Source organism: Podarcis vaucheri (genome assembly GCF_965113315.1).
Source record: "Podarcis vaucheri genome assembly, chromosome: 2".
Taxonomy (NCBI): Eukaryota; Metazoa; Chordata; class Lepidosauria; order Squamata; family Lacertidae; genus Podarcis; species Podarcis vaucheri.
The window spans coordinates 14,796,122-14,814,307 of NC_138760.1; the positions used below are offsets into that span (position 1 = coordinate 14,796,122).

The 18,186-nt window shown below is 47.9% G+C and overlaps 1 protein-coding gene and 1 long non-coding RNA gene across 4 annotated transcripts in view; both read left to right on the top strand.

The window, feature by feature from the left end:
- Positions 1 to 17,972, top strand: part of RARG (retinoic acid receptor gamma) — a 131,507-nt gene extending 113,535 nt beyond the window's left edge. For all 3 annotated transcript variants that reach the window (XM_082212668.1, XM_082212669.1, XM_082212670.1), the window contains 5 exons: positions 3,464 to 3,624; positions 8,996 to 9,172; positions 10,108 to 10,312; positions 11,304 to 11,462; positions 15,546 to 17,972. In XM_082212668.1, coding sequence (XP_082068794.1) covers positions 3,464 to 3,624; positions 8,996 to 9,172; positions 10,108 to 10,312; positions 11,304 to 11,462; positions 15,546 to 15,742 — 899 coding nt within the window. In that variant the 3' untranslated portion in view covers positions 15,743 to 17,972. The remainder of the gene's footprint in view (positions 1 to 3,463; positions 3,625 to 8,995; positions 9,173 to 10,107; positions 10,313 to 11,303; positions 11,463 to 15,545) is intronic.
- On the top strand, positions 12,062 to 15,539 carry LOC309526718. Its single transcript, XR_014216876.1, has 3 exons — positions 12,062 to 12,524; positions 13,000 to 14,581; positions 15,349 to 15,539. It is a non-coding gene; the product is annotated as an uncharacterized lncRNA (long non-coding RNA).
- Positions 17,973 to 18,186: the final 214 nt, after the last annotated feature.

The window sequence follows — 18,186 nt, forward strand, 5'->3', positions numbered from 1 at the left end:
CTGTGGCCTGGGACCTTCAGGATGTTTTTGTTTAAAGACCGTAAGTTCCTCTGTGGGACATACCAGGAGAGGCGGTCCCATAGGTACGAGGGTCCTAGGCCGTATAGGGCTTTAAAGGTTAAAACCAGCACCTTAAACCTGATCCTGTACCCCACTGGGAGCCTGTGCAGCTGGTATAGCACTGGGTGAATGTGATCCCGCAGCGAGGACCCCGTAAGGAGTCTCGCCGCAGCATTCTGCACCCGCTGGAGTTTCCCCTAAAGAACCAGCCTTCACTGAGAGTGAGGGACTGTGAGTGCAATCCTAGAATTGGGACACCAAGAGGCATCTAGTCCAACCCCCTAAAATGCAGGAATCTCAGCTAAAACATCCCAGGCAGATGGCCATCCAACATCTGCATTAAACCCCCCAAGGAAGGAGAGCCCACCACTTCCCGGGGGAGAACAGCTCTCAGAAAGTTTTTTTCCTGGTGTTTATTCAAGTTTCTTGTAACTTGAATCCATTGGTCCCAGCCCTACCCTCCAGAGCAGGAGAAAGCAAGCTTGCTCCAGCTTCCACAATCTTACAATGTGCCATTATCAGAAGTAAATATTCAATGGGACTTATTTCCAGGAAAGGTTTCAGCCAATAGACTCTTCAACCACTTTTGATAATGAATGCCATGAGATAGATAGAGGGTCTGGAATAACTTGCAACCCTTATTCCATCAGTGACACATTAAAAATCGCCACAGCACGAGATGTCCCCCAGACTGTCCTTTAAAATAAATGAATGAATTATTATTTAACCAATCTGGTTTGGTGTACAAAAGGGAGATTAAAATTTACAAAGAGCTAATAAAACCACATGGGACACGGGTGGCGCTGTGGGTTAAACCACAGAGCCTAGGACTTACTGATCAGAAGGTTGGCGGTTCGAATCCCTGCGACGGGGTGAGCTCCCGTTGTTCGGTCCCTGCTCCTGCCAACCTATCAGTTCGAAAGCACGTCAAAGTGCAAGTAGATAAATAGGTACTGCTCCGGCGGGAAGGTAAACGGTGTTTCCGTGCGCTGCTCTGGTTCGCCAGAAGCGGGTTAGTCATGCTGGCCACATGACCCGGAAGCTGTATGCCGGCTCCCTCGGCCAGTAAAGCGAGATGAGCATCGCAACCCCAGAGTTGGCCACGACTGGACCTAATGGTCAGGGGTCCCTTTACCTTTAATAAAACCACACGTGAGTTCTCTTGTAGGGAAGTGCCTGTAGAATCCAAGAAGTTAATCCTGTGCTGTTTCTGTGGAATTTGGGACTTTTACAAGACAGTTGTGGGGTGGGTGAAATTGGTTTGTATCCCAATATAATTTACATCCATTCCCCAGATACACTAGATCAGGGTTTCCCAAACTTGGGTCTCTAGCTGGTTTTGTACTACCAACTCGCATCATCCACAGATGGCAGGACCAATGGTCAGGGATGGTGGAAATTGTAGTCCCCAAACAGCTGGAGTGAGTTTGGGAATCCCTGCTCTATAGAGGTAGGCTGCAGTCAGTTCCTAGGAAAATAGGAAGCTGCCTTATACTGGTCTATCTACCTCAGCACTGTCTACACTGACTGGCAGCAGCAATTCAGGATTTCAGATAGGGGTGTCTCCCAGCCCTAACAGGAGATGCTGGGGATTTGAACCTGGGACCGTCGGCATGAAAAGCAGATTCAGGTAGGTAGCCATGTTGGTCTGATGCAGTTGAAATACAGCGGTACCTCGGGTTAAGTACGTAATTCGTTCCAGAGGTCTGTTCTTAACCTGAAACTGTTCTTAATCTGAAGCACCACTTTAGCTAATGGGGCCTGCTGCTGCCACTGCGCGATTTCTGTTCTCATCCTGAAGCAAAGTTCTTAAACCAAAGTACTATTTCTGGGTTAGCGGAGTCTGTAACCTGAAGCGTACGTAACCTGAGGTACCACCGTATATATAAATAATATATAAATAATAAATAAATATAAATAATAAATAAATATAAATGTAAATTTTTAATATATATATGTGTGTGTGTGTGTGTGTGTGTGTGTGTGTGTGTATGTCCAGTAGCACCTTAGAGACCAACTAAGTTTGTCCTGGGTATAAGCTTTTGTGTGCATGCACACGTCTTCAGATACACCTGGTGGAGGCGGTGGTTGTTAAAGATTTCTTACACACCCTTCACTCTAAAGGACAGTCACAACAATATACATATGTCCAGAGCGGCTCAATCGGTAGAGCATGAGGCGCTTAATCTCAGGGTCATGGATTCGAGTCCTGCATTAGGCAAAAGATTCCTGAGCTTGGGCTCAGTGGTTCGCCATTGACACCCCTTGACCTCAGAGGCTGGCAACTATCCATGCAACTGTTTTCAGTGGATGCCGGTAGCCCAGTTTCTGCCGCCATGTTTCTCTAGGGCACTGCAACAACACAGCACCTGAGGCTATAGGTTGCCAGGAGTTGGAGATGAGCTGAGAGGGCCGGCAAGAGGCTTCAGTTTCATCCACAGGATGTGTTGTTGAAGATCTCTAGGTGAGGTGTCTCCCTGGTGTGATAAACAAAAATCTGCCCTTATTCCCTTACGGGGGACACAAGAGCCCTTAGAGATTCCTTTGTAGGTTCTCCATCGGTCGGAGAAAATAACAGAGGCTAACCAGAGAATATTGAGAAGCAAAGCAGCTAGTAAGCCTGATCTTTATTAACGCTGTTGCAACAGGGCACTCCCTTCACACACAGGAGAGTGGAGGAGGACCCAGAACCAAGGTGTGCCTGCCCTTATATAGACATTTTAAATTCCCTGCCCTGGAACTCAAGACCACCCCTCCATACATCATACATACATCACAGAAGGGGTGTAACCCAAGACCACCCCCCACAAACATCATACCTACATCACAGAAAAGACGGTCTACAACAGAAATTTGAATGTTGTTGTTTTTCCTGTCTGCCAGGTTATCTGATAATGTCTTATCTGATTGCCTTTCCTGGTAGTCCGCTATTCTTTTGACATGGTGCTTACCCAATTCCTGAGACAATGGGAAGGTTCCCTCACCCCCTCTCTCCTTGCAGAGAAAACATCTGGTCAGTTAGGGAGTCAAAATGGTTTCAGGGCGGTCTTCCTGTGCTGCTCCAGACATGTGGTCCACATATCTATGTACGTGTTTGCTTGGTACATTTATGAACATTTCTTATATATCTAATACCTTAATTTTTTATTGTCTTGGATGGGAGCCAGCACCCCTGTCCCCACGGTGCCGTCTGCGAACGGTTTCGGCAGAAATTCCACCAACCCACCGCGCACGTTGCCTCGGCCTAACCACCATGGCTCTCTTTCTTCTCTGCGTCTGGAAATGGAGGGATTTTTATTTCATTTTTTGATGGGGTTATATCATAAGAGCAAGAATTAGTTCCCCACACCAAATTCCATCCCTGTTCCCTCCTCACCTTCCTTCCCTCATCTCTCTCTTTCAGCCGTGAGGAACGACCGCAACAAGAAGAAAAAAGACGTGAAGGAGGAGGTTGTGGTAGACAGCTACGAAATGACACCCGAGCTGGAAGAACTCATCCAGAAGGTCAGCAAAGCTCACCAGGAAACCTTCCCTTCCCTCTGCCAGCTGGGCAAATATACAACGGTAAGAGCCGCAGCGTGTTTCTCCTCCCTTCTTTTGCTCATAAGTGTCCCCTGTAGAAAACAACAAACTGCAACAGGAACACTGGGCACATCTCATCCTAGCCCAGTCCATGCCTGCAGGCATCAAGTGTGGCCCTAAACACCTTGTCCCTGAAAATATTATACCTGGGTAATTTAAATGGTTCACTCTTCAGAGTAGAATTTTTTTTATTTGAATTGTGTACATTGTACATTGAAAGGGATGCGGGTGGCGCTGTGGGTTATACCACAGAGCCTAGGGCTTGCCGATCAGAAGGTTGGCGGTTCAAATCCCCATGACGGGGTGAGCTCCCATTGCTCGGTCCCTGCCCCTGCCAACCTAGCACTTTGAAAGCACATCAAAGTGCAAGTAGATAAATAGGTACCGCTCCGGCGGGAAGGTAAACGGCGTTTCCGTGCGCTGCTCTGGTTCTCCAGAAGCGGCTTAGTCATGCTGATCACATGACCCGGAAACTGTACGCTGGCTCCCTTGGCCAATAAAGCAAGATGAGTGCCGCAACCCCAGAGTCGGTCATGACTGGACCTAATGGTCAGGGGTCCCTTTACCTTTACATTGAGGGCATGTATATCAGTAACCCTCACCAGACTTCCGGGGTTGACGCGATCTGGGAATGGCGGATTCCCTCCGAGCTCCGGAGGGAATCGGCTCAGCAGGGGACGGGTCTTTGCCGTGCCGGCGACACGGGGACCCTTAAAACCGCAGGCGCGGAATGCCTGCGGACTGAAGACTCGGCGGGTGCCTTAAACGCCCCCCCCTGATTCGCGAAGAGCCTTTTTAAAGGCTGCGGAGGGGATACGGGGGGTGGCGCGGCACTGAGAGTCCATCGCTACCTCTGCTGAGCGAAGCCGCGAGCCATGACCGGAGAGCGCTGACTTCCTTCCTTGAAATTCGGCTGAAAAAACAACCCGTGAGTAATTTGGACTTGGCTTTTAAGAAATTTATCCACTGAATTTGAGACGATCGGGGGATGCGCTAAAAGGAAGTCCGCACCCCCTACCTTGCAGACGATCTAGAGCAACGAAAAAAGAACTAAGCTGGAGTGCCTACCCTGTAAAGGGTGAGTTTTAAAAAAAGACAGTAACTTCCAAGATTTGGAAATGTCGAGCAGGAGAGAGAAGTGTTGGATGTTTTATGTTCTGATGTAAACAACCCCCCCTCCCGGGCCCGGGAGCGTCCTGCTTTGGAGCTGGTTTAAGAAGTGCAGAGTTTGACAGCTGTCAAAGCTGTCAAACGGACTGTTAATAGTGGAAAATTGCTACCTAAGTTACCTCTGGATTAAAAAGAGTTACAATTGATCTAAAATTGTTGGAAATAAAGAAACAATAACAAGACAGAGGACTGTTGGGGAAAAGAATATTAAGTAACCAGATTCCCTCTAGAGGGAATTCTGTGGAATTACAATGGCTGTGGATGGAAAGATACTGGGAGAAATCGAAAGGATGTTTTATTTGGTTGGAATCTTACAAGAGCAGACTACGGCTATGAGTGAACAATTGATGACCTTGACTTCTGAAACAAGTAGTCCTGCTGAATGTAAAGAGGACCTCAATGAGAAAGAATCCACAGCTGAACCAGAAATGATAATAAAAGCAGAGGAGAAGACAAAACAAGAAAGAGAAGAAGTGATGTGGGAAAATACTGAGCAGAAGCTGACGCCTGCGGAATACAAACAAGGAGACTATTGGAGTAAATCTACTATAAATCCACGAAAGATCCAGAAGATGAAAGTGGAGGCCCTGGGAGTCTATGAAATCAAGGAATTTAAAATAAAGAAATATAATTGGGGCCTCCACATAGACTCTGACTTTGATTACCTTCAAGATTCATGCCTTGTGGAAACTCTTCAGCAGCTGTTTGCAAATATGGGAAGAGACTTTGGATTGATGGTGAAAGAACTCTTTCGAGATGTGACGACTGACATAAAGGGTTACCAACAAGACCGGCGGAGAGGGACTGAAAGAGACTGGAGGGCCTCGGACGTGAGGAACCCGGGCTAAGAACTGTTATTTTGGACATGCTTTGGGAAGGGACGCAAACCGGGGATGGGAGGGAGGGAAAAATTAAGTTTTAACAACACTCATGATTATGGGATTTGGTTAAAAAGATCATTATTCAAGACAAAATGGGAAATCGATGGAAGGGAATTGAGGTCCAACTTAGAAAAAATTAATTTTGTTTGCTTTTATAAAAGGACTAATATTAGGATAGGGAAATGCCAATTTGCTGACATAAATTTGGAAATGGGGATGCAAGGGAGGGGGTAGGGGGAAGTCAATGACCAGGGTTAGGAAATAATATTTGCGGGAAAGTATATATGTTTGCTGTTGTTTTTCTTTTTTTCTTTGTTTATGTGTTTATTTGTCTTTTGTGTTCTTGTTTTTGTCTATATAAAATATGAAAACCCAATAAAAATTTTATAAAAAAAAATATATCAGTAACCCTCACCAACAATGATAAATGGTATTCAGCTAAACCATACTCGTAAAAGGCCCATTGAAATAAATGTTACCTCAGTTAGGTAAGGAAAAGGTAAAGGACCCCTGGACAGTTAAGTCCAGTCAAAGGCAACTATGGGGTTGCGATGCTCATCTCACTTTATAGGCCGAGGGAGCTTGTGTTTGTCCGCAGACAGCTTTTCTGGGTCATGTGGCCAGCATGACTAAACCACTTCTGGCGCAATGGAACACCATGACAGAAGCCAGAGAGCACAGAAACATCGTTTACCTTCCCACCACAGCAGTACCTATTTATCTACTTGCGCTGGTGTGATCCACATTGGGTTCTGCCCTGGTGGAAAGGTGGGATGTTAATTCATTAATTTGTATTTATTTTAGCAGGTCTCTTCTAAGTATTATTTAGTTGCATATGAAGTCTTCTGCGTTGTTCTGAGTTTGCATTGCGTTCTCCCTGAGTTATTCTTTCCTGTTTTAAGGGGAAACTCCCCTCACCCCCAGCTATATATTTGTAAAGGTAAAGGTAAAGGTAAAGGGACCCCTGACAATTAAGTCCAGTCGTGGCCAACTCTGGGGTTGCGGTGCTCATCTTGCTTTACAGGCCGAGGAAGCCGGCATTTGTCTGGGTCATGTGGCCAGCATGACTAAGCCGCTTCTGGCGAAACCAGAGCAGTGCACGGAAACGCTGTTTACCTTCCCGCCGGAGCAGTACCTATTTATCTACTTGCACTTTGACGTGCTTTCGAACTGCTAGATTGGCAGGAGCAGGGACCAAGCAGCGGGAGCTCACCCCATCGTGGGGAATCGAACCGCTGACCTTTTGATTGGCAAACCCAAGCGGCACAGTGGTTTAACCCACAGCGCCACCCGCGTCCCATATATATTTTTACATATATGATATTAACCTTTTTTTTAACTAATACATCTAGTCAATAGCTTCCCTGGAGTATATAGGTATCATAGTCTATTGGTCATCAGCTGGTGGGTTGGGAATATGGATGTTCCCAACCCACCAGCTGATGACCAATAGACTATGATACCGATATACTCCAGGGAAGCTATTGACTAGATGAGTCCCATAGCCTGACCTAAGCTGGGTCGGAGCAGCTACTCTTCCACTGTACAAATTATGTGGTATAAATTTTTTAAAGTAGGTCCCCAAATGCATATTTGGGCTAAAGATGGCACATTGGTCTGGAAAGGTTGTCCTGGTACATTGGTCTTCTGCTGTTAAGCTGATATACACAGCTGGTCATGCTTTCACCTAAAGTCCACCACATCACTGGTGCTGCCACCATTCACATTTTGTTGTTATTATGATGGTTTAGGATTAAAAAGAAGAAGAAGAAAACTGCAAAAGAGGGGGGAAATTGCAGTTGGGAGAGGAGACAATGGTAGGAAGATAGAACAGATAAAAACCATCATATATAGCAGGAACGACATTAAGGTGGTTCCATATTTCAAGGTGGGACCTAAAGATGGTTGCAGGTTTGAAAAGGTCCTAGTATGATAAATTAACATGTGCCATTAAGATATGGTGGGGAATATGCAGGAGAAATGATTTTGAGGAGATATGGAAGGTGTTTGTAGAATTTGTACTGTTAAAACGGAAAGGGGTCAAACCATCGCAAAAAGGTGTTGAAATTTTGGGAGGTTGGATAGTTACAATAGGTAGAGACAATGGTCTCGGTGTTGGGGTGCACATTTTTATTCTTACCTATTTATGATTATTACTTTGTCAAAATAGATAGAGAGGGAGAGAGAGGTAAATAGATGCCATGACAACATGTAAGGAAGATAAAAAAATAAACTGGCGCAAGCCCACTTTGGCTGAGCCAGAGACCTGCTGATATAAGTCCTGCATCCAGCTCACCTGGAACTTAAAGCAGCAATGTGTAAGTCCCCCAAAAGGGGTGTTCTGAGGCGTGAGATGAGGCAAAGAGAGATTTACACACACACACACAAAAGGTCCTAGTTCACTTCCTGCACCACCTTCTCCTAGTAGTTAAGGGTGGGCAGAAAGTAGATTGGAATCTCTAGATGATTTGCAGTAGATCAGCAAGAATTTCTGACTTAGGTTGCCACTGCAATAACTAAAAAACTTTTGCTCCCAAATTAAGTTGCTTGGGGGTGGGGAGGGAACCAGGAGGGAACCACGGACCTGTGAACTTGATTTGGATACTGACCACTAATTCCTGGGCTGAGATTTACTCTGAGATGCCATGTTCCTATAGTTGAAGTGTATGCCTACCATATGAGGGACACGGGTGGCGCTGTGGGTTAAACCACAGAGCCTAGGGCTTGCCGAATAGACGGTCGGTGGTTCGAATCCCCGTGATGGGGTGAACTCCCGTTGCGCGGTCCCTGCTCCTGCCAACCTAGCAGTTCGAAAGCACCTCAAAGTGCAAGTAGATAAATAGGTACCACTCCGGCGGGAAGGTAAACGGCGTTTCCATGCGCTGCTCTGGTTTGCCAGAAGCAGCTTAGTCACGCTGGCCACATGACCCGGAAGCTGTATGCCGGCTCCTTTGGCCAATAAAGCGAGATGAGCGCCGCAACCCCAGAGTTGGTCATGACTGGACCTAACGGTCAGGGGTCCCTTGACCTTGACCTATGCCTACCACTCTTTTCAAGCCACTATATCAGCTCAAGCTGGTGGACCTCAGGGGTCCTTAAGTAAAGCAACAAAGAAATAGATTGCCTAAATGCCTGACATCTGCTTACCTTTGCCGTATCGGATGATGACTGGTGGGAGAAACTCCTAAGCTGCGCTAAGCGTGCGAGCCCTCCTGTATCTGCACAAACACAAACAGAAGATGCAACGTGGGGAGAAGAAGGCAGCATTTTCAATCCCTGACCTCTCGTCCTTTCTTTTCCAGAACTCTAGCGCAGACCACAGAGTACAGCTGGACCTGGGGCTGTGGGACAAGTTCAGTGAGCTGGCCACCAAGTGCATTATTAAGATTGTGGAGTTTGCCAAACGCCTGCCAGGCTTCACCACCCTCAGCATCGCCGACCAAATCACCCTGCTCAAGGCGGCCTGCCTAGACATCTTGGTGAGGGGCTACAGCAGGCAACAAGAGCTGATTGGGGAAGCGAGGGGTGTGTGGCCTTTGCCAGAGGGCTGCATATAATGCGGGGTGCAAACGGTGACAACGGAGAGAAAGCTTCGCCACGCCTTTCTGCAGGGTTGTCTGAAATGGTGCAAAATTAAGCATGTGCTCAGACAGTTCTGCCTCTGCTAACTGTAGAGAAGAGCAAGGAGTAAGGCCGGATGTTGAAGCCCCTTCTTGTGTGCTGGGAATTCTGCTCAGCTCCGTCTCTGTCTGTCAAGATTTCCCTGGGCATCTTCCAACCACTTCTGAGCCTGTTGTTGTAGGGGTTAAAGGCCAAGAAGCTTACTTGAGAGGCTGAGATTCTCAGGACACTTGAACTCTGCACCTAATACACAGAATTGCAACCTTCTTTGCAGACCTAGGGCTCATCCACACTTCTGCTTATGCCATGCCTAGAAAGCATGGATCCGAGCAGTTTTCCCCATTCCTAGGAAAGGCCCACTCCTAAATACTAAATCAGAGCAAATGTCAATCCAGAGAAAACCCGAATTGCCATTTGCTCCAATTGAGCACTAAAGATCGTTTTTCCCTGGGTGAAAGCAGTGGGACAAGAGGGAGAGTGGATAACCTCTAGTGAGAACCTCTCCCTTATTAATCATAGAATTGTAGAGTTGGGAGCGATCCCCGAGGCCATAGCTGTCAACGTTTCCCTTTCTTTAAGGGAAATTCCCTTATTCTAAATAGGATTCCTCGCAAGAAAAGGGAAAAGTTGACAGCTATGCCTGAGGGTCATCTGGTCCAACCCCTGCAATTTGAAACCCCTGCTTAGCTTTGCAAATGTGCCAGCAGTTTTATTGCTTCCCCACTTAAGAGGACATTCTGGACGTGACCTTCTTCCTGACCGTCTTCTCTGTGCTCTCCTCCACCTTCTGCAGATGCTCCGTATTTGCACCCGCTACACCCCAGAGCAGGACACCATGACCTTCTCGGATGGGCTGACCCTGAACCGCACCCAGATGCACAATGCTGGATTTGGGCCCCTCACAGACCTGGTCTTTGCCTTTGCTGGGCAACTGCTGCCTCTTGAGATGGACGACACAGAGACAGGACTGCTCAGCGCCATCTGCCTCATCTGTGGAGGTAATGGCCGTGTTGCAGCCTCCTCAGGCATTGTTATTAGCCTTGTCTTTAAAGGTAAAAGGACCCCTGACCATTAGGTCCAGTCGTGGCCGACTCTGGGGTTGCGGCACTCATCTCGCTTTATTGGCCGAGGGAGCCAGCTTACAGCTTCCGGGTCATGTGGCCAGCATGACTAAGCTGCTTCTGGAGAACCAGAGCAGCGCACGGAAACGCCGTTTAGCTTCCCGCCGGAGTGGTACCTATTTATCTACTTGCACTTTGATGTGCTTTCGAACTGCTAGGTTGGCAGGAGCAGGGACTGAGCAATGGGAGCTCACTCCGTCGCGGGGATTCGAACCGCCGACCTTCTGATCGGCAAGCCCTAGGCTCTGTGGTTTAACCCACAGCGCCACCCGCGTCCCAGCCTTGTCTTTAAGGACTGGCAAAGGGAGCCCGTTGACCTTTTTAAGGTCTGGTTCTTGCCGATAGTTCTACTTTGCAAGCAACCAGTACCAAATTTTGTAAGATTTCTAATACACTACAGGGAAAGGATAGGAAATGACATCTGCATCAGCAGAAAGCCCAGAATAGTATCATAAAGTATACAGCTGTGTTTCCAAACTTGGGTCTCCAGCTGTTTTTGGACTATGACTCCCATCATCCCTAGCTAGCAAGACCAGGGGTGATGGGAACTGTAGTCCAAAAACAACTGGAGACCCAGGTTTGTGAGACACTGGTCTACAACTAGAAAGGCCAGAATCTTCTACCGGAACAATCACACTGGTAATTTGTATACACATTTGTATAATTCTGCTAAATGGTTGCATGCTTGGCGTTACGGTCCAGTTTAATGTGCTGAACATGCCTGTTTCTGAATCCCACATGGCTGTCTTTCCAACCTCCGCAATGCAGTAACCTCTTCCTGATGGGCTGACATTGCATTTCTGCCCCGCCTTTCGATAAAGAACTCAAAAGACAAAACAAACAGCACTGCCTGTCTCTTCGTCCCCAGATCGAATGGACCTGGAAGAGCCGGAGAAAGTGGACAAGCTACAAGAGCCACTGCTGGAAGCCCTGAAGATCTACGCTCGCCGACGTCGACCCAACAAGCCTTACATGTTCCCCCGCATGCTGATGAAGATCACTGACCTGCGGGGGATCAGCACCAAAGGTGAGCACAAGCCCATCATCAACACAGTGCCACGTAGGCAAGGGGGTAGGATTCTTGCGAGCAATTGCACCCTGGATGTGAATGCGTGGTGGCTGGTCCCCGTTGGAATTGGTGCGGCAGAAGAAGGCAAGGCAGCCACCAGTAGGTGGAGCCAGAGCCAACTCATTCTAGTTTTGTCTCCTGTTATGTACTACAGTGGTGCCCCGCAAGACGAATGCCTCGCAAGACGAAAAACCCGCTAGACGAAAGGGTTTTCCGTTTTTCTATGGGCTTGCTTCGCAAGACGAAAACGTCTTGCGAGTCTTGCGATTTTTTTCGCTCCCCCCCTTTTTCTAAGCCACTAATAGCCGCTAAGCCGCTAAGCCTTTAATAGCCGCTAAACTGCTAATAGCGCTAAGCCGCTAATAGGGTTGCTTCGCAAGATGAAAAAACCGCTAGACGAAGAGACTCGCGGAACGGATTATTTTCGTCTTGCGAGGCACCACTGTAAGTTGAATAGGATCCAAAAGGCAGCAGTCCGATTGGTCCTAGAACAATAGGGTCCAGAATGCAGCAGTCCAATTGGTCCTAGAACAATAGGGTCCAGAATGACCAGGAGCCACCCAATCCAGCTCCAGGTGGAAGTGAATCCGCGACCTGATTGGCCTACAGGTGAATCCCAGAATTAGCCAATCACGTGGGGCCCATTGTGTAAATAATGTATATAAAGCAGACATTCTGGGGGAACTTCCATTCCTCCTCACCACTATGAGCTGAATAAAAAGCATGAAATCCACTCTCGACTCTGAGTATATTTCATCTCCATTCCCTTCCCTACCGTCAGGCTGCCTGGATAGCTCAGTTGGTTATTGCATAGTGCTGATAATGCCAAGGTTGCAGGTTCGAACCTTTAAGGGACAGCTGCATATTCCTGCTTTGCAGGGGGGTTGGACTGGATGATCTTTAGGGTCCCTTCCAACTCTACAATTCTATGATTCTATATTGAAGAGGAGGTTCAAAGCCAGATGCACTTGTTGAACTGGTTGTAAGTCAGAGGGCAGGCAGCTGGTTAAGGGCAGAATGGTCATCTTCATATAGCTACACACTTTTCTTTTCTTTCTTTTTTTAGACTATTTATTGAGATTATGCAAAAAATTACACATAGAGAGAAAACAAACAAAAACTAACAAACACAAGCTAACGAGAAAGTTAACAATAAAGCAACCTAAAAAAAAGAAGATACAAAATACAAAAAACAGATAACTAAGAAATAGGAAAAAGAAGAAGGAAAAAATATTTTAAAAAAGTATAAATCCATTTTTCAGCATCTTTGAGCTCATTTGCTTATTTCCTTGTAATCCCGTTTTCCAAGTCTTTTCAGCAAATCCTTACCCTCTCTCATCTATCTTTGGTCTATAACTTAACCTATTATAACTATATATTTTCATCCATATAACTATATATTTACCTATTCTTATTAACCTTATTACCAAAACCACTTCTTTTCAGTCCAACATCATTTTAACATTCATTAATTTTACAGTATTTCTGCAAATAGTCTTTAAACATATAGCTACACCCTTTTCTGTGCTGATCTCAGGCATCTCAAAACCGGATTATTGAGAACCAACGACTTCGTGGCGCATTCGTTGTCACCCCTGCCATTTTCTGTTTCCAGGCATTGTGTAGGAACTGTTGTTCTCTTGCGTCTCCTCCCCATCTTGCCCACAGCATCCTCAGTGGTGGATGGGAGCTTATGGGATCTCTGTTCCCTTTGGTTCCTCCCCAGCAAAATCACAGCATTGAAGGGAGGAGAGGGGAAACCTTCGTTATCTCCTCCGCGGCAAACCTTTGGTTCTTCTACATCCCGGCACTGACCTCTTCCAGGAGCAACGAGAAATCTCCTGGGGTGTGCATCTACAGATTTTGCCCACAGCCGGCCAGTTGCCATATCAGTGTGCAAGAACTTGCCAATTCCTTCCATGCGCTTGCAGTAGCGCCAGAGAAGAGCATGTAGCAGTAGTGCCCTGCGGTGCAGCTATTCTCGCCATCTCCGCTGCCAGGGAAACTCCGCCCGGGTCTCATGGCTGCCTTTCCTCCTGTGGGAAAGTTGAGGATAGTAGGAGAACATATATTGATTAAATATTATCCTTCCTCACCCACGCTAGTGAGCTAGTAGCAGAACACATACCCCCGTACATAGCAGGCAGCTAATTGATAGATTCGTTATAACCATTTGAGTTAAACAATCCAGTCCAGCTTGTACAGATTGTTCCTGGTAAATCCCTGTTAAAGGTAAAGGTAAAGGGACCCCTGACCATTAGGTCCAGTCGTGACAGACTCTGGGGTTGTGGCGCTCATCTCGCTTTATTGGCCGAGGGAGCCGGCATACAGCTTCCGGGTCATGTGGCCAGCATGACTAAGCCGCTTCTGGCGAACCAGAGCAGCGCACAGAAACGCCGTTTACCTTCCCACCAGAGCGGTACCTATTTAAATACTTCACTTTGACGTGCTTTCGAACTGCTAGGTTGGCAGGAGCAGGGACCAAGCAATGCGAGCTCACTCAATTGCAGGGATTCGAACCGCCAACCTTCTGATCGGCAAGTCCTAGGCTCTGTGGTTTAACCCACAGCGCCACCCGCGGCCCTTCAATCTCTGTTAGTTCCCTTTTAAAAACAATAATGACACAACAGTCTTCTTTTAGAAAGCACTGTACCGTCCTATCTTGGAAGTTGAATGGAATCTGTTCCAGAAGTCCGTTCGACTTCCAAAGCGTTCGACTTCCAAATCACGGCTTCAGATTGGCTGCAGGAAGCTTCTGCAGCCAATCAGAAGCCCCGTCGGACGTTTGGCTTCAAAAAGAACGTTTGAAAACCGGAACAGTCACTTCCAGGTTGCAATCATTCGGGAGCCAAAACGTTCAAGAACTAGGCTGTTCGAAAAACAAGGTACAACTATAATGATAAGGTTTACTTACATTCAGTTCACAGTATGACCTTGAAGACAGGCTTTAGCTTTTAGTTACAGTTGCAGACAAAGGTGTGAGTTCATTGTTTGTGAAGGATGAGCCCATGTGTTTCTGGCTGAAAGCCAGCACACAGCAAAAGGCATCAAGATGCGATAAGGTGTAAATGGGCATTGTTGTCTTGGAAGATGTTTAGTAGGGCCAATTCTGGGGTGATTTCTAATACTTGCTTAGTTAGTTATTTTACATATTTCTCGTAGGCCGTTGTCCAGCATAGTTGGATTTTCATAACCCACCTACTTTCAGCAGCCAGAAACACCATAACCAGACACTGGAGAGGCCTGTCAGGAGTAAGCATGGACCAATGGTGCCAAATAGTATGGGAAACAGCCCTACTAGAAAAATTAACCAATAAACTGAAACTGACATGGAGACAAGCAGAAGAAGACACCTTCCCTTTATCACATACACAGCCCAACAAGACAATGACAATAATCCACCCACAGCATACAGATCAATATGGCTAACCTGATCCAAAACACCCACCCACCCCACTCACACACGAAAACAAAGACCACCACAGCCAATCACAAACAACCACACCCTAGGCCAACCCCAACCTCTCTCACCACCAACGAAACACAAATGAACAGCAGAGAACCTACACGAGCAACGCTGACACCAAACCCTACATACATTAAGCAAAATAGAAACATCGCCACCCGACACCCCCCAATCTTCTCCCCCCTCCACCCCTTTTTTCTCCCCCCTAGTGTCTCAACAAATGAAACAGATTTGTAAAAATGTTGCATGGGAAAAATACGAGAGACATTACACATACTTCTGTAAAACAAGAAAATCTTTAATAAATAAATAAATAACAAAAAAAAGATGGGATAAGGTGAAAAAGGCAAAATGGCTGCGTGACCAGCCCCTTTATAGGGTGTGCCAGGGTCACGCCCATCTACCTGGTCACATGCAGGGGGACGATGCTCCAGACCAGGTGTGACAGGAAGTCCTACTGGCTGAAGCAACATTCCCCTGTGTGTCCACTCTGGGCAAAGAGGAAACGTTGTATTGGACTGCTTTTGTGATGTTAAATCTCACACCTCCCTTCTTCCTCCTTCTCCCCCAAACAGGGGCCGAACGAGCCATCACCCTTAAGATGGAGATTCCTGGTCCCATGCCACCGCTCATCCGAGAGATGCTGGAAAACCCCGAGATGTTTGAAGACGAGTTGTCGCAGCCCCCACCCCTGGCAGAACCCCCCAGCTCGGAGGAGAGCCCTGCAGATGCCAAGAGCCAGGAGGAGGAGGAAGAGGAGGAAGCCCCCTAGCCTCTCAAAGAGAGCCAGGATCTAGGCTAGGAAAGGCCGGGAGAAGGACAAAAAGAAAACCCTTTCCACATCTATCTCCTCCGTCCTTCCAGCCGCCCATTTCCTCCAGGACTCTTTGCCTTAATACTCGGGCCTTTCCTGCAGGCCGCCGGAGTTGGGTGTCACGGCAACAACTAGGGAGACTCCACATTCCCCCCTCTTCGGCTGCGTTTGGTGACTTCTCGGGCGGTTTTGGATGCCTCTTGCCTTAAACCTTTCCCCCCGCAGGGCCCTTGGATGTATATTCTAAACTCGCCTTTGCCCCTCAAACCCCAGAGCTCTGCCAAAAGCCCCAGGCCGCCTGCCCAGTTGCGTCGGGCGCCCTCAAGCCAAATATCCGGGACCTGGGAAAGCCCCCAAGGGGTTTGGCCTGGGAGACCTCTTCTTTCAAAACGGGAGGAGCTCCCGCTGTGCAATCCGCCCCCCCTCGCACTCCTGCCTGTGGGAAGAGGGGCGCCTTGAGAGCCGAGAGAGAAAGACTCTGCGACGTGTGCCCCCAAACACACACCACACCGCGCTCCTGGCCTCCTCCCTCGCGACCTGGTCCACAGTCCCGGCTGGATGTGAACTGTACCTTCCCAAGCCAGGAACCCAGGCATCCGGGACACTATTTATTCTAGTCTCTGGAGGCGGCTAGAGGGATTGCATTTCTCTCCCACATCCCGAAATGCACACAAGGATCTCGGACCAATGACTCTGCGGGATGGGGAGAGTGAAGCTAGGATTTCAGCATACATATATATATCCCTGTTGTGGGATTTTTGGACATGTGTGTGCGTGTGTGTGCTCATGACCATCTCTTGCGGATTCCAAGGGGTTGTGGAGTCTTTGTTTTTGAGGGAGGTGAGTTTCACGGGCTGGGGGTGTGTGTCTTTTGTTGTTTTTTGTTAGCTGTATGTATAGAGCGCTAATGTTTTATTGTTTGGGGCAGAAATCAATCCTGTATCAGGTGTGTGTGTGTGTGTGTCGGAGGGGGTGGGGGAGAAGAGGGGCAGCAGTCCGTCCATCCTTCCTCCTCCCTCCCAAGGCAGAGGGGGGGCAACAGGGGGCGTGGCTTGCTGTCTCTGTTCTCGCTTGGGATGCTTTTGACCCCGGTGCTAAGGATTCTGGGAAACAGACCCCAAAGGACACTAGATACCAAAGATATTGAGGAAAGGGTGAGGGTCAGGGGTGCCAGAGCTGCAGACTTGAACCCATATCCTGTCCCTCAGGGGCCTCTGCTGCCCCCTACCCACAACCTCCCCCCTCCGCAGCGAGAACCAGCTGCTCTCTGATAAGGTTGTGTGGAAAGGGGGACTTGGCAGGGAGGTGCGGGACACTGTTTACCTTAACTGGCAAAGTTTTCTTCCCCAGCACTTTGATAAAGGGGAAGGGACGGGTCACTCCTGCTTTAGGAAGCTTTGTTTCCCCTTCTCCCAGGCCTAAGATGGGGAGGAGATCTGCTTTGCTCCACAGCTCCAATGGACCAAATATGGAAAATGCTCTTTCCTCTCCTCCCCAGAGGGCAAAAGACTTGCAGAAAGCGTCTCCCACCTCCCCTTCCCTGTGCTCCTAGCAATACGAAAGGAACTAAACCCGAACACTACAAGAAGCGAGGGTTGGGGAGGGTGGCATCGCACCAGCACCCTTTTGCTGATGTTCCGCCATCGGCAGCTGCGATTCCATCTCCCCCTACGTCTGCTTCATCAGTGGGGGGGAGAGAGAAACAAAAGCCTCCCCTCTGCTGCTTTGGGAATGAGAGCCGAAGGTTCTGCTGCCCCTTGCTGGCCATGAATGGGGCAAGACTTTTGGTGGATTTATTTATTTGCCTATGTTTACACCAGGGGGGTGGGTAGCACAAAGAGTTGCACCTTTACCCCCACCCCGGAGCAGGCGATGAGGCGGGTGGAACAGCGCCCCCCCCCCAAGGAACGAGAGGCTCTGCCGAAAACTGCCTTGGCTTCTTCCCCCAGTCATTTTAAGCTGCCAAAATGAAATAAAACGAATTAATGAAATAATTACCCCAGGCCTTAAGATGGGGTCTGTTTGTTGTGGGGCGGGATGGAGAAGAGTCTGAAGCCCTTCCGTGATGTTTACAGACCAGCTTTCCATGGTGTTTTAGAGGAATCTGTCCTGCCCCTGCACTCCCAGCTGTGCCGCAGAAGAGGGGACTTTTCTATTTTTGCAAAATAAAGCGACGGAAACTCGAAAACACGGCTTTTCAGTTTTATTTGTCTCTCAAGACAGTGTGTGCGCTCGTGTCTCTCTGGTATTTTTTTTACCCCGCTCCAAATTTTAAAAACTGCATAGAATTTGCATCCTGGTGTGTTGTGGAACGGCAGCATTTTCTGAGACCCACCGCCAGAGGCTGAAACAACAGCCGTCCATTTCTGGATCAAGGCAAGCCTGGATTACATAACCTTTGT